This window comes from Morone saxatilis, unplaced genomic scaffold (assembly GCF_004916995.1).
Source record: "Morone saxatilis isolate NCDOM2014 unplaced genomic scaffold, NCSU_SB_2.0 Contig14, whole genome shotgun sequence".
Taxonomy (NCBI): Eukaryota; Metazoa; Chordata; class Actinopteri; family Moronidae; genus Morone; species Morone saxatilis.
Genome location: NW_023339696.1, coordinates 4,581,421 through 4,595,122, shown reverse-complemented (window position 1 = coordinate 4,595,122; position 13,702 = coordinate 4,581,421). Strand labels below are relative to the sequence as shown.

The 13,702-nt window shown below is 41.1% G+C and overlaps 2 protein-coding genes across 2 annotated transcripts; one reads left to right on the top strand and one right to left on the bottom strand.

Moving 5' to 3' along the window:
* The first annotated feature begins 286 nt into the window (after positions 1-286).
* On the top strand, positions 287-6,150 carry LOC118323539 (epithelial membrane protein 2-like). The gene is made up of 5 exons (XM_035655531.1): positions 287-443; positions 2,247-2,334; positions 3,027-3,135; positions 4,482-4,622; positions 4,738-6,150. The coding sequence occupies exons 2-5, from the start codon at positions 2,257-2,259 to the stop codon at positions 4,896-4,898; spliced, it is 489 nt and encodes a 162-aa protein (XP_035511424.1). The 5' UTR covers positions 287-443; positions 2,247-2,256; the 3' UTR covers positions 4,899-6,150.
* A 373-nt stretch (positions 6,151-6,523) lies between these two features.
* LOC118323070 (germ cell-specific gene 1-like protein) lies at positions 6,524-11,821 on the bottom strand. The gene is made up of 4 exons (XM_035654990.1): positions 11,530-11,821; positions 9,031-9,078; positions 8,528-8,639; positions 6,524-6,989 (listed from the first exon to the last, which is right to left on the bottom strand). The coding sequence occupies exons 1-4, from the start codon at positions 11,819-11,821 to the stop codon at positions 6,524-6,526; spliced, it is 918 nt and encodes a 305-aa protein (XP_035510883.1).
* Positions 11,822-13,702: the final 1,881 nt, after the last annotated feature.

Genomic DNA, 13,702 nt, shown 5'->3' with positions numbered 1-13,702 from the left:
TCATTGTCAATAATGTCCAGTGTTGTGGGAGTTCCTCCCTCAAACATCAGTGAGTCATCAGCTGCCCTCCTGAACAGAAAAATCACCACCATCAGCTGAGTGACAAAGACATGAGACACCCAAACACAGAAGGAATATCTATCCCACGCCCACAAAAGTTGTGGAAATAGTGGCTGTTTTAGGCTTTTTGCAAGTGGTGTGTAAAACAGACAGAGAGAGGGTGGGACAGAGAGCAAAGAGAGTAGGAGGGCGTAAAAAAGAGGGCTGAGATTATGCGATCAAGTGAGTGAGAGGCTTGTCTGGGGTGTGGACTTAAAAGAGGGCAGGGAAAAAGTGGGCGGACGGGTAGTTCCTAGTGTTTGTGCATTTAGACTCTTAGTCTGAAATTAGTGTCCTCGAGAGCAGGAGGAATTAGACTTGAAGAGACACACAGCCATCAAACAGTAAGTCAAAGATCCTTCTTATGCTTTTTGAATCTTGTGTTTCTTACTTCTCCATAGCTGTTTCAGAATGATAAAACTGTGGTATAGGAGTTGTAATGCAGCTTCAGTTTTTTCTATTTTTATTTAAGAAAATAAAATGATGATGAGGAATAGAGTAAAGGCAGGTGTGAGTTTGTGTGTGTGTGCTTCCCATATACCTGATCACCATTACAGGCAACTTTGTGATTTAACACTACAGTCCTTCATTACTGGCCAGGTGAGGCTGCTTTCCAGATGTGCTCAGTTCCTGCAGCAGTTCTACTCAAAAGACAAGTCTGAATGTTAAATAATATAAAAAAATGCCTACTTTCCTGCTTGATTTAGATTTTTAACATTCTCAAATCTAACCTCAGCCACATGCTTTCCATTTTGTGTCACGGAAAATGCCACAGATCCAGGCCAGATCTTAAAATCCCAGCATCAATAGTTGACACGTCTTGTTTTCAGGCAAAAGTTTGGAAAAGATTTGATCAAAGTATTCCACAAGCGTGTTTTTAGTTAAAGCATCCAACTGCTGTTAAATTCACTTGTTATTGTTTCTGCCCAGAAGTTGTTCATTAAAGTTGGCTCATCTGGCAGAAGACAACTCAGAAAGAGCATGTCCGTATGTGAGCTCTTAACGCTTCAGGGAGGAATTATACAAGTATTTTAAACACTCAACTTTTCAGTTCACTGTGGCTGCTTGAAGCTGATGAAAGGTGAGGAGTATTGGCAGAGATGTGTCAGGCATGATCACATGTGTATCAGCGTGCCCCCGGTGCTCTGTGTCTATATAAGCGTGCGGTTGCATGAGAGTGTGTTTGTGTGTGTGTGTGTGTGTGTGGACCCAGCCCTTGACCACTCCTTTACCGTGAAGAGAACCAGCACATTCCAGATGTGCCTCTTCCTCTGTTCACACCCAGTGCAGCCTCCACACTGGGTACAGGCACAGATAGTTTAACACACAAGAGAGAGAGAGCGTGGGACAAAAAACTAAGATCCAATTAGTGACATCTCCGGGCCGAGCCACCTGTTAGAGGGGCCACTGAAGTAGGTTGAGTGCAGTTACACTAAATAGGCCTACGCAACAGTTTTTTAATTAGTTCTAAATACGTTTTATGGGCTACATTGAGTGTGATAATGTCTAATAATTCAAATCAAGCAGAGTTGGGTGTGGGCCAACTAGGTGGGGAGATAGCAGGTATTCTCAACAGTTATTTTAAGGCGGGTTTGTTGGAAGCACAAGACAAGCCCAAACTCATCTGCAATGAACTTCCCTCCACAACACTCTCTCTTTACCAACAGTATCTGTTTGCCCAGGCAACTAGTGATTTTGTTTACTGACCTCTGTCTACACAAATACACGGCAACACCTCTCTGATTCTTGATAGGAATATGATCTTACTGTCTATTCGCAGGCGTTTCACTGTGAGTGTGTTAGCTGTAACTCAAAGTAATTAGAAGTTGTGAAGCCACGCCCTGAGTGGGTGCCAGGTTTTGGCCTTCCTATGCAGCTCTGAATGCGTGTGTATGTGTGTGTGTGTGTGTGTGCGCGCGCGCACGTTTGGAGCTGTCATTTAATGACTGCCTTTCTGAAACCAGGCAGGAAGTGCGGAGCCTTTGTTAAAGCCATATTTGATTCTTTCAGCTCATATTAGCTGCTAGTCTGTTGTGTGTGTCTTTTATGAGTAAGCCCTCCAGTTATATTCACCCTGCATAATAAAGGGTGGAAAGTGGTGTAACAAGTTTCCTCTTGTGTGTCTCTCTCTCTCTCTCTCTCTCCAGCACAGTCATCATGCTGATTCTCCTCGGTGCAATCTTTGCCGTTCACATCATTGGCATCATCCTCCTCCTGGTGGCCACCATTGACAATGTAAGTAAATCAATTTAGCAGTATTTTATTTTATTTATTTTATTTTATTTATTTCCACCTACCCACACACACACACACACATAATTGCCACATTATAATCTCTAACTTCCTCTCCAGTTTGAGCGTTACAATGGCAGTGCTATGTGCATCTCCTCACATGCTGACAGACAGCAAGAGTCAAGCCTGATGAGTGATTGGCTGCTCACCTTTCCTTCATCGCTAAGGCCTTCATTCCTTTCTCTGTCAGTGGTCCCCTGTTCCTCTCAGGGCCACATATTTGACATATCTGGCTGATAGATGGGCCGGCCGCAATGTCGTCACCCGGTGTCACTCAGTGCATCTGTGTGTGTGCATTTAAAGGTGTCAGGCATACAGCGCACACACACATGTAAATATGTGAGATTTATTGAGTGTTACATACCGGAGTGAGACCTGCTGAATGCTGAAGTGACAGGCGGATGTGTGTTCCTCTCCTCTGATTGTCATCCCTTTGCCTGCAGCTGCCCCAAAGTACATGTCAGAACACAGTGTGAACACACTCAAATGATGTTTACCCTTACTGCTGTTTTGGATTCTCCCTCCTTTTAGTATGGATTCATTCATTTTCCGATAACATGCAGGAAGGTCGTCCATGTTTATGCAAGTGCTGCCACAAAGTCGCAACATGATTTCAACTGAAATTTTCTTTTCAGGCCTGGTGGGTGACTGACGACATGGCCACTGATGTGTGGGCTCGGTGGATAAAGATGAACGGAGTGTGGAACTACACCGATCTTCCCACAGGCTCACACTACCCACAGGGTAAGCCACACAGACACACACACACACACAAACACACACACCACAAATGCTGCAAATAAGCGAGTGAGGACAACTTGTTTCCATACATACAACACTTTAACACCCATATTTACTTCTCAATAAAACAAAAATGTTACTACATGCTATAACTGAGCATTCCTTGCACTGCCTTTATGTTATAATTCATCAAAGTCCCTGAAAACCCGGCTTCTAATTCAAAGTATTTGTCTAAAACAATAAATATTCACACTCAAAAACTTGTGTCTTCTTCATCAGGGCAAAAACCACATACCCACATGTGGTTTTATAAGGTTAGATTGACTGTAACCAAATGTCATCAGATTCTGATTCAAATGTCGCTAAATCCTGATTGGTGCACACAACGTGAAATCACACTTTTTCCAGCGTAGCCCTGCCCCCTTCATACCAATGAGATAAAGAAATCACTTGTGAAATAGCTGATTGAGAAAACTGGTTTTCAGGGCCTTTAAGGACTTACATCAAACAAGCCTTTCTGCTGATAGCTCAATTTATTACTGAACTGATGTATGATACACATTAAATACAAAGCTAGTTATATGAAAAGGAAGCGTTATCTTACGCAAACATGTGGCAGCAATCTCACTTTATAGTGCTATTTCAACATTTTCATGTAAATCATTTAAAGACACACAGTAAGTCTGTGGTTATCCAAAATATTTTTTCACAGTGAAGCTACAATTGTGTAGAAAAAGTAAAGGTAACGACTTGTCGTTAATTAAGAGAAACTATGGGAGTCTGGAGGTCTGGCCAAAAAGAACAAAAGGACAGAGGAAGTCTGGGCCAGCCACGCTTTGGGCTGTTGGACTCAGAGCTTCCCCACCTGAACTCCCACAAACATTATAACAAAGAACCAAAAGCTGCACTACCACACCTCTATTCTCAAAGAATGAGACACAAAAGATGCTAACTGATGGGATCAGCAGGCTGCTTTGTGTGAGAGAGAGAGAGCGCATGCTCCTCGAGCCTCCTTTAAATATGGGGGCAGGGCCACCAATTGATCATCCCCAATGAGGAGCACCTGAGAGGTAGTAAAGAGGACAGAAAGGAGGGTGGAAAAACACAAGGGGGAGCTTGTAACGTACAGTTGCCTAGCTACTGTTTGTGTTTACATGGCAGCATAATCGGCATGTTTTAAAATCCTAAAATACTTGTTTGAACCAGATTTGTCAAAACCACAGTTTCACTGTAACATTACTGTTTCCTGGGTGTGTCTGTAGGATGTTTAGCACATATTTAGGATTCACCTTTATCACATATATACCCATATGTTCATTGTGTTGCCCTCTCTCTGCCTCCCCCTACAGATTACCTCCAGGCAGTGCAGGCCAGCTCAGTCCTAGCTTGTATATTCTCCATCCTGGGCATCTTTGTGTTCGTGGCTCAGCTCTTCACCCTCAGCAAAGGACAGAGGTTCACCATCTCTGGCATCTTCCAGCTCCTTGCTTGTGAGTATTTTTTTTATTTCTTCTGTCTGATTTTCTCTCTCTCTCTCTCTCTCTCTCTCTGCATTTCCCTCTTTCTGCCCTCACTCACTGATGTCCATTGTCTCCTTCGCTCCAGGCCTGTGCATCATGATCGCAGCCTCCATCTACACAGACCGCTTCCACCTGGATGAGAGCACTGGTCAGTACGGTCACTGCTACATCCTGGCGTGGATCTCCTTCGCCCTCACGTTCATCTCCTCCATCATTTACTTTGTGCTACGCAAGAAGACTGCGTGAGAAAGACACTAGAGCTATCTCCGACCAGCCCAAAACCTTTTGGCTGGATCTACTCTTTCAGCTGAAATCTGGTTTTAGTCACGGATGGGTTGGTGTTTATATTTGCCTGTTTAGGACATCAGATTTGAGCTGCTAGGTTATATTCAGCTACAGATATAGCAGACCTGTTGGTCCTCTCAAATACATACTAGTGTTTAATTGAGTCTGCTGTCAGGTGTTTTGGATATTTCTGCAGTAAAAGGCATGCTCAATCAATCACACTTGTATTTGAGTGCATTTTCAACCCAGAGTTTGGGCTGGATTTCTTGAGGGCATCTAAAGATTAAGAATGTTTTTGTTGTTAACTTAACAAAATGTGCCTTAATGCGTATAAGATGCTATGATAAATTAAGATCTATCAATGTTTGTGGCTTATAAGAAAAGCAGTTTGAAGAGTAAATTCTGTCTTTTTTGTTGTAATGTACATTTACATATGGATATGAGGGGGCGAGTTTATCGTTTTAGTATGTTGTTTTGTTTTACTTCATTGTTACCAATTTTCGTTTCATTTATCTGCTCTGGTCTTACTTTATGTGCCACTAATAAAACAGAGTGTAACTACAACATAAGGCACTGATTTTCAAAGTACTTGGCAAAGTCTTTAAAAAGAATCCATTGATATGTCACCTGTTGTAGATGTGCGTGTGATCTAATGATACGACTATGCAATAATATGAAGTGGTAAATCAATAATATAATACATTTGAGTTTTTTTGTAATCATTTCTGATTAGGGAAGACAACAAACTGGTTTTAGTGCAGAAGTACAATTCCAAATCATATACGTACTCAACACTGTAACGTCCGCCTGCCCAGAAACTTTTACACTACATTCTTATATTGAAATATTTTTAAAAAGGAAGTCAGAGAAATACATTTTCTGTCACACTCATCTAGTATGTATGAAACTTACCATTTTATATGATTTAACTAATCAAATAGCTTATACATCCAACCATATACCGGTAATGTAACACACCATCACAACCTGTCATATACTTTGTAGTCTATGTCAAATTCGCTCTGTTTCCTCCGAGTGTGACAGAAAGGCGACTGCCTCGACTCCTAAAAGCTGAGATATTATGTGTAAATATGTTTTGTTTCTCATAATGCTTTGTGTCCAATGCTGTTTTATTTTTGCTACCGTTATTTCTCATTACAGATGACGATTTTTACAATATTAAAACTTGATTTTCAACCAATTACTGAAATAATCTTTTGCTTCCTCTCCATTTGTCATGATAAGGCGTAAAAGACTAATTGTACATTTGCTTAATTATGTTAGATTGGCTACTTGGTAACAATGTTCAGACAAAAAGCAGTGAAATGTTGGTGATCACATTTATTTCAGTTTTGTGCATTAGCCAAAGCAAGTTAATAAGATGTATATGTTTAAGATTAATACAGTACACGAAGCGTTTCTGTACCATGTTTGGTTGTCATTAACAGGTGTCCTCTGCATTTACACTTTCCTTCTTTATGAGAACATGTAAATTCAGAGCTCATGACGAGACCAAACATTAAACTCCAAGATAGGCACAGGTCCTCTAGTCATAGAAAGACTCCAGTCTGGATATATACAGTAGTTCAAAGTGGGCTGTAGTCCTCCTCCGGCTCGTAGCGGTTCTGGTATCCTGGGAGGGTCATGTGGACGGGCGGGATGGGCAATGGAGACGGAGAGGGCAGGGAGAGGCGGTGGAACGGGGATGCAGGTGCAGGGTGGGAAGGGGGTGGAGGGAAGGAGTCGGAGTGGGGGAGAGGCAGGGAGTGGGAGTGCGTGAGCCTCGGCGTGTGGGCCGGTAACGCTGCTGACGGGGGCTCGTAGTAGGGAGACAGGTGAGAGATCCTGGGGGGAGATGGGGGACAGGCCAGGGTGATGGCTGGGTTCGCAGGGGTGTAATAAGGAGCCGGAGGAAGGAGCCCCACGAAGTTAAAGCTGCAGGCGTTGAGGCCGGAGTTACGTCTGGGCCCCACCATCAGGACCTTCTTGGTGTAGTTGTTCAGAGTGGAGACACCGGCAGACATGCAGACAGTAAAGGCAAACCAGGCCACACTGATGGAGACAGAGAGGAAGAGGAAGAGGAAGGAAATCACAAACATGGGTGTGAACATATGTGTGATAAAGTCTGTTCTGGGTCCTTTTAGATGACTTAAGAGAACAACCTGGAAAACTGGAAGAGCACGATTTACTTCCAGTTTTCCAAGAAGCAAAAACAGACCTCTCCCTTCCCACCAGTCCTTCCCCAATCCCTGTGTGAGTGCACAGCACACTATAAAAACACACATTTGTCAAGTGGGATGACTGGTAATTTAATTTAGCCAGTGAGATATTGTATGTGGGCAGATTTTAACTGATTATACATTTTCTTAAAAAAAAACTTTTTCTGATATAATGATTTAAATTTTTTAAAAGAAGAATCTGATTTGTTTGTGCAAAAAGTAAAGACAAAAATAAACATTATTTATTACAGAGTCCCACATTGGCTCAAATACACTGCAACACCAACACATGTGAAAGAAGCTGCTGTTCTACAGCAACACAACAACATTTCAGTTCATCCTGTGCAGCGTCTCTGGTGTATGATATATTCTGTGTATGGTTGTAAGTTCAGAGAGTGTCTGCCTTACATTATAAGACATTATACATTATAAGAGCATTTCGGAATTTTCAAACAGAAAAAAATCCTTCCTTATTATGTCCACGTCTCTTTCCACTTTTGTCTAGCGGTATCTATGTTTGCTGGTAGACCCTCCAGCAGGATTTCATAAAACCTAGAGATACCATTCAGTAGTTTTTTACTGTTAAGTACGGTATAAACTCAATTTTGGAAGCTTTGGTTTCTTGCAGAGAGCCTCTAATTAACTGAACCATGAGATGGACTTCTGTCTGAATAAATGGGTGAATGGTATGAGAAATCTTTCTTGCAACTTAATTAAAAGACATAAATATACCATTATTAAAAATGTGGAACACTAATCTAAGCAGGAAGGAAGAGAAGTATTCCTCAATAATGGAGGGAGTCACTATGGCCCAAAAAGCTGTGATGCCAGTCCCACATATTTTTCTGAAGCAGTCCCCCGGATCTGAAAGTGATAACTTCTGTATTAGACATGGACGGTCCATGTTCAAACACCAAACACATAAGCGTTTGTGATGAAAAGGCAAACATCAGCTCATTCGATCATTAGCTCTCTAAAACTGTAGGAGAAAGAGGCTGAGCGGTCGAATGTCAGAATGATGCCTTCAGGGCTGTTCGGCATGCATGGTCGCTTATTCACGACAATTCTGCAGAAGCTGTGGTTGTAAAATTGGGATTTTAAATGGACTGTGCTGATGCTACAAAGAACAAAAAACATGGATTGAACGAGTTGAAGGAATTTAGTGTGGGGAAGTTTGTCAGAGCTGCTCTGCTCTCCCTGCGAGCCTGACCCGGATGAGCCACAGGAAGCATCGTTCTAACTCACAATTCAGGCAAGGACTCAACAGGAAGTAAACGCACAACTAAAACCCTTAGCACACCATGTTCGTGCAGTTGCAATCGGGTCACATGTGTATGTGATTGTAGTGTATGGTATGCTTAATGAACTCACTAGAATGCCCATGAGTAGCCATAGCTGTGAGGCTTGAAGTCCTCTGGTCCCATTGAGGCAGTGGTCTGAAACACCTGCATGAACATCATGTGGCCCACCATCCCAAGCAGACCTTCAAAGACAAAAGAAGCAAATATACCAAATTCTTTAAATAATACGAATGAAACTGGTCATTCTATGTTGTTACCAAAGTCTGATCTATCTATCTAAAAAAATAGCTGTACCTCCCAGGACTGTGAAGACAGCAGCAAAAGAGTTGAGCAGCTGGCCCCAGCGTTGTGTGGAAGGGAACCAGGCCCTGATACACAACTGCACAGACAGCAGCATGCAGCTGATTAACAGCAGACCAATGTACATGAGCTCCAGCGTTAGTGACAGCCACATCATTGCTGCGGAGAGAGGAGAAGAGGCTGAGCACAAAGACGGATGAAGGTTTTGGATTTCAAACAATTAGCCAAACAAGTGCCAGCATAAATGCAGGAGAAAGTGATGAATCCATTTACCTTTTTCAGATCCTGGAGTCAAAGTATAAAACCCTCGACACTTCTCCTCTATAAATCAAAAGACAAACGTAAATGTAGTAATAATAATGACACCTGAGCTGGTGACATGTGAAAGTAACCATTACAGCTGTGATATTTCACTCTATAATCAGCATTTTTCTCCATTTCCAAGAGTTCAAAAATCCTCCAGCCAGTGCGTATAGTGAATATTGTACATTTAAATGAACACTGCAATCTAATTACTGCGTGAATAACCACACTGAGGTTTACAAAAAGTGTTTACATTATAAGTTGTATTTGGTGGAAATCTGGGAGATGAAAATCTCAATAACAGCACAATATGACACTTTGACAGTGTGTATTGTTTTTCATTTCAATCATAATCATCTTAATTTCAACATGAAACTCTTTTGTTGTCACCACCAAAATGTGTTTTCCACCACCGCCTGCAATGCTGTTAAAAAAGAAAAATAGAAACAACCTGATTCTGCAGCCGGTTAAGCTTCTTTGTGGCTTGTTTACCAAAGTGTTTACACGACAGCTGCAATAATCAGAGTAGCGTATTTGGCTGGAAATTACAGTAACCCATAAGCTCAACACACTGTGACCAATGTCAAGTTGCTGAGAATGTTTTCTTCATTTGCTGGCGATCTGTCTGTTTGCATTGTGTCTGGGTGTGCTGTTTTAACACAGCGTTTCTGTGTTTGGTAGTGTTTTCTCTCTTTGCAGTGTTTTATTATAAATGCTGTGCATGTGCTGTCAAATTGGTCGGATTGAGGTAACAATTTGCATAAGGTTGGGAGTAAACTGATAGGAGATTATAAGATTTGTTTGGGATAAATCTGGCAGGATGGGGCTTACGGGAAAACTCCTAGTAGCAGCACAAAATGAGACTTTGTCAGTGTACTGTAGTTTTCATTTTGGTGATGTCTAATTTTTTATTTTGCCTATTAATTTCAACATAAAATCTTTTTGTTCTTATTTTTTTCCTCCACTGCTAGCAATGCCGTCTAAAAAATAAATAAAAAATAGAACCTGTTTTTGCTGTCGGTTAAGCTTGTGGCTTGTTTACCAATGTGTTTACATGACAGCTGCAATAATCAGAGTACCGTACTTGGCTCTAAATTACAGTGGCCCATAAGCTGAACACACTGCGACTTAAGAAAACAGACGCAAATAGACAAAGTATAAAGAAATGAAGAAAACCTTCTTACTAATTTGACAACACATGCTCAGTATTTTAGAGTAAAACACTGGTGAGTGATACAACACAACCAATGTCAAGTCTTTTATTTATTTGCGTGTGCTTTGTCTGATTGCGTTGTATTTGGTTGTGTTTTAAGTTTTTGCAGTGTGTTCCTGTATTGGGCTGGTCTAAATGTGCATGTGTTATCAAATTGGTTAAAATGTTTTCTTCATCTGCTTTTGCAGTTTTTGCAGTGTATTGAGCTCTAAGGGCCACCATACTGAATACACCATACAACATATTGTATATTAAATGTATATTTACAAAGAAATAAAAATATTTAAAATGTACAGCTCTACTAGGAGCAGATTAGGAGGATTGGTTGTTTTGCTTTCAGCACTGCCAGCCGTTACTTACCAAACAATAATTACAAAATGCAAACAGATTTATATAACTGACCGCATTAAGTCGGTTGAAACTTTTGGCTGAACTTCAGTACGATTCAAACACAATTCTTAAAATCAGTTGCAAATCAGCTGCAAATGAGACGGTAAAAACCCAGCCGATGTTTGTGAATCCTATTAACCTTTCTCTCTCTGGGTTTCTAATCCATAATTGAGTCATGCTGTTGAAGTCTAAATCTCTGTGAGTGGAACACACACTGATGATAATCCTCTTTGGGCTGAGCACATACCCAAACACACACACACTCACTCAAACACACACTGTACACACATACAAATAAACACACCTGAGGCCTCAATTCAAACCATCACCTTGGCTTTCCTCTCGTCCTGTGACCCGTTTCATTGTCTGTCGTGCTAGTGCCACAGTTGTGGAGCAGTTTGTTTCACTTCCTGTTTCTGTGCCGATCCTTATGTCACCTTGGGAATATCCTCTACCACACACGCAACCCAATCAGCACATATGAAAGGGGGCGTGCTAATGAAATCCCTTACAATGATGCTGATTGTTTACTGTGAATGTGGCTACATGTATTACTGAGGTCTGTCAGTGCTTCTGGATAGATCTCTTTGTACAAATCCTCTGTTTTCTTATTTATTAATTTCTTCTACCTGTTTAATCCTTTTTAGGGTCACCAGTGACACGTCTGTTGTTTTTTTCCATTTGAAAGGAACTGAGCATCTTTGGCTTTTGAACCTTACTTTGTGATCCATGAGGAGTTTTATTTTCAGCTGACTGGACGGGGAATTTATTTTCACATATTTTCTCTTTTTAGACACAGCCTGACAGAAATTAATATATTCTAAATATTCCAAATCACATTTTTACCTACTTCCCTCCTCTCTCACCCCATGCGTCTGTGTAGATGTTCTCCTCACAGGTCAGGAACAGGCCAGTATGAAAGGTGGGGAAGACAAAGCGGTCGTCCCCCGTCTCCCAGGAGAACTGGATGTTGGAGTTGGAGACGCCGGGAACAGGGATGCAGTTGCTGTGCTTGGTGGGCGTACAAAGCGGCTTTGGCACCTTCTGCTGCCCCTCGCACCAGTAGGAGGACATGAGGGCCGTGCCGCCCAGGAAGAGAGAAAGCACCGTCTGGATAAAGGAGAGGCGAGGGGAACGGATCTGCTGCAGGAACGCCATCATGAGGGGATTAAATGTGCTGGTGGAGGAATAGTAGGGATGGAGACAGGCATATGGAGAGATGGTCAAATATTTAAACTCTTTAACAGCAATGTTCAAGAGACAATATGGACTGCTTCACTGAAAAACAAGAGAATTAAATGTCAGTACTGTATGTTTTATGTCTGACAAGGGAATGAGTATCTCAAGTTTTTCATTATTAATCCACTTGACTTTAGGTACACCTCCACTCTGGCGTGTCACTAAAAATATCGCCAGAATGCTATTAGTTTCTAAGGAGAAGCAGCTCTGCCCAATTGCCTGAGATGATTAGTGAGGTGTTTGAAAGAGAAGGTGCGGGGGAGCCGTCGGTTTTACATGACTAATCACATTTAAAGAATAAAAAGACTGTGACAGAAAATCAGCACACCACTGGTAATTGGTGGGAAGACAGACAGCTAAATCAGAGAAAAATAGAGGAAAATTGCTGTCACCATGGAACCTCTCCAGGAGACAGATGCTCAAACCAATACCTCTGAGCACTTGACGTCAAGCAGTGAATTAAATTTGAACGAAGGGGGGGAGGAAAGCACTCACCTCCTTCAGCCTCTCTTACTTCGTACTTTGTCCTCAGTTCCTTCATCGAGTTAAGTATGAAAGGTGAAAGAAACATCCGGCCCTGCTCTTCCAGCCGTCTGTGCTCCCTTTCACTCTTCATCAGATAGAGAGTGATGGAGGATTTTGGCCGTCACACTGACCTCTGTGAGCAGAGTGACTGTCAGTCTTTATGATCCGGACCCAGCGGTCAGACACAACTGTGAGCGTATCACACAGCCACGCATGCACGCACACATACACACACACAAACACACACTCCTCTCTTTAATCCATCCGTATAAATCCAAAAGAGACAACTCTGTTCCATCTGTTTTCATTTTGATTTCTAGACTCATTTTGATCTATTTCTTTCACCTTTCCTCTTATCTGCCCCCCTCTTCCAATGCCTTTCAGCCAGGGAAAGCATGGAGCACTCACCGTTTGGATATAAAAATCAACATGACCTTGAAATGGTGAATAAATATGTCAGACACACACTATTACATGGACAATATTGCTTTGCAGTACCAAATCTGTAGACCAATTTTCAGTGACAACTATTTGACTCCACAATAGCGGGTTAGCCGCAGTAACTCCAATGCAAAGGTTTTATGTTGTTGCGAGAGGATAATGTGTCTCTTTTAAAAAAGATGTTATTTAACACTGTTAATGATATATAATTGTATGTTACAATAATGTTTTCATACTACTGAACTGCCTTAATACGACTACCACTGTAAGTAACAACCAAGAACCATGAACGTGTCAACCATTTATCCATTACTTTTAGCCCACTATTTAAAGTATTTATGCATAACTTCTGTGTTTCACCAATTTTCCAATTTATCTATTACCTTTAGCTATCTATTTTGACCATATATACTATATATACTTACAGCTACAGTATTTCAATTTTTTTCAATATTATCTATTATTCTTATCAATCTATTTCAACTATTAACCGTTACTTTTAGTTTAGCTAGTTATCTATTTTCACCATTTATACTTTTAGCAATCTCAACTGCTTTTACTTTTTTAACTGTTTATGCATTACTTTAAGGTGTTTCGCCATTTCTCATTACTTTTAGCTAACATTTCCACCAAAACCCATTCCTTTTTGCTATAGTTATCTATTTTGACCATTTATTTATACTTTAATTGCAATTTCAACTGCTTTTCCATTAATGTTACTTGAAGCTAATAATTTCAATTAATGGATTGCTTTTAGGTATTTCAGCAATAATTTTAGCAGTTTTCCCATTTATCCATTACTTGTAGCTATTTCAACATAATCTATTGCTTATA

What these genes read in the sequence shown, in the direction of transcription:
- LOC118323539 (XM_035655531.1), top strand. Translation starts at nt 2,257, where the DNA reads ATGCTGATTCTCCTCGGTGCAATCTTTGCCGTTCACATCATTGGCATC. An exon ending in TGGTGGCCACCATTGACAAT is followed by an intron (nt 2,335 to 3,026) that starts GTAAGTAAATCA and finishes TTTTCTTTTCAG; the next exon opens with GCCTGGTGGGTGACTGACGA. An exon ending in AGGCTCACACTACCCACAGG is followed by an intron (nt 3,136 to 4,481) that starts GTAAGCCACACA and finishes CTCCCCCTACAG; the next exon opens with ATTACCTCCAGGCAGTGCAG.
- LOC118323070 (XM_035654990.1), bottom strand. Translation starts at nt 11,821, where the DNA reads ATGGCGTTCCTGCAGCAGATCCGTTCCCCTCGCCTCTCCTTTATCCAG. An exon ending in CATCTACACAGACGCATGGG is followed by an intron (nt 9,079 to 11,529) that starts GTGAGAGAGGAG and finishes TTTGATTTATAG; the next exon opens with AGGAGAAGTGTCGAGGGTTT. An exon ending in GGCTACTCATGGGCATTCTA is followed by an intron (nt 6,990 to 8,527) that starts GTGAGTTCATTA and finishes TGTCTCCATCAG; the next exon opens with TGTGGCCTGGTTTGCCTTTA.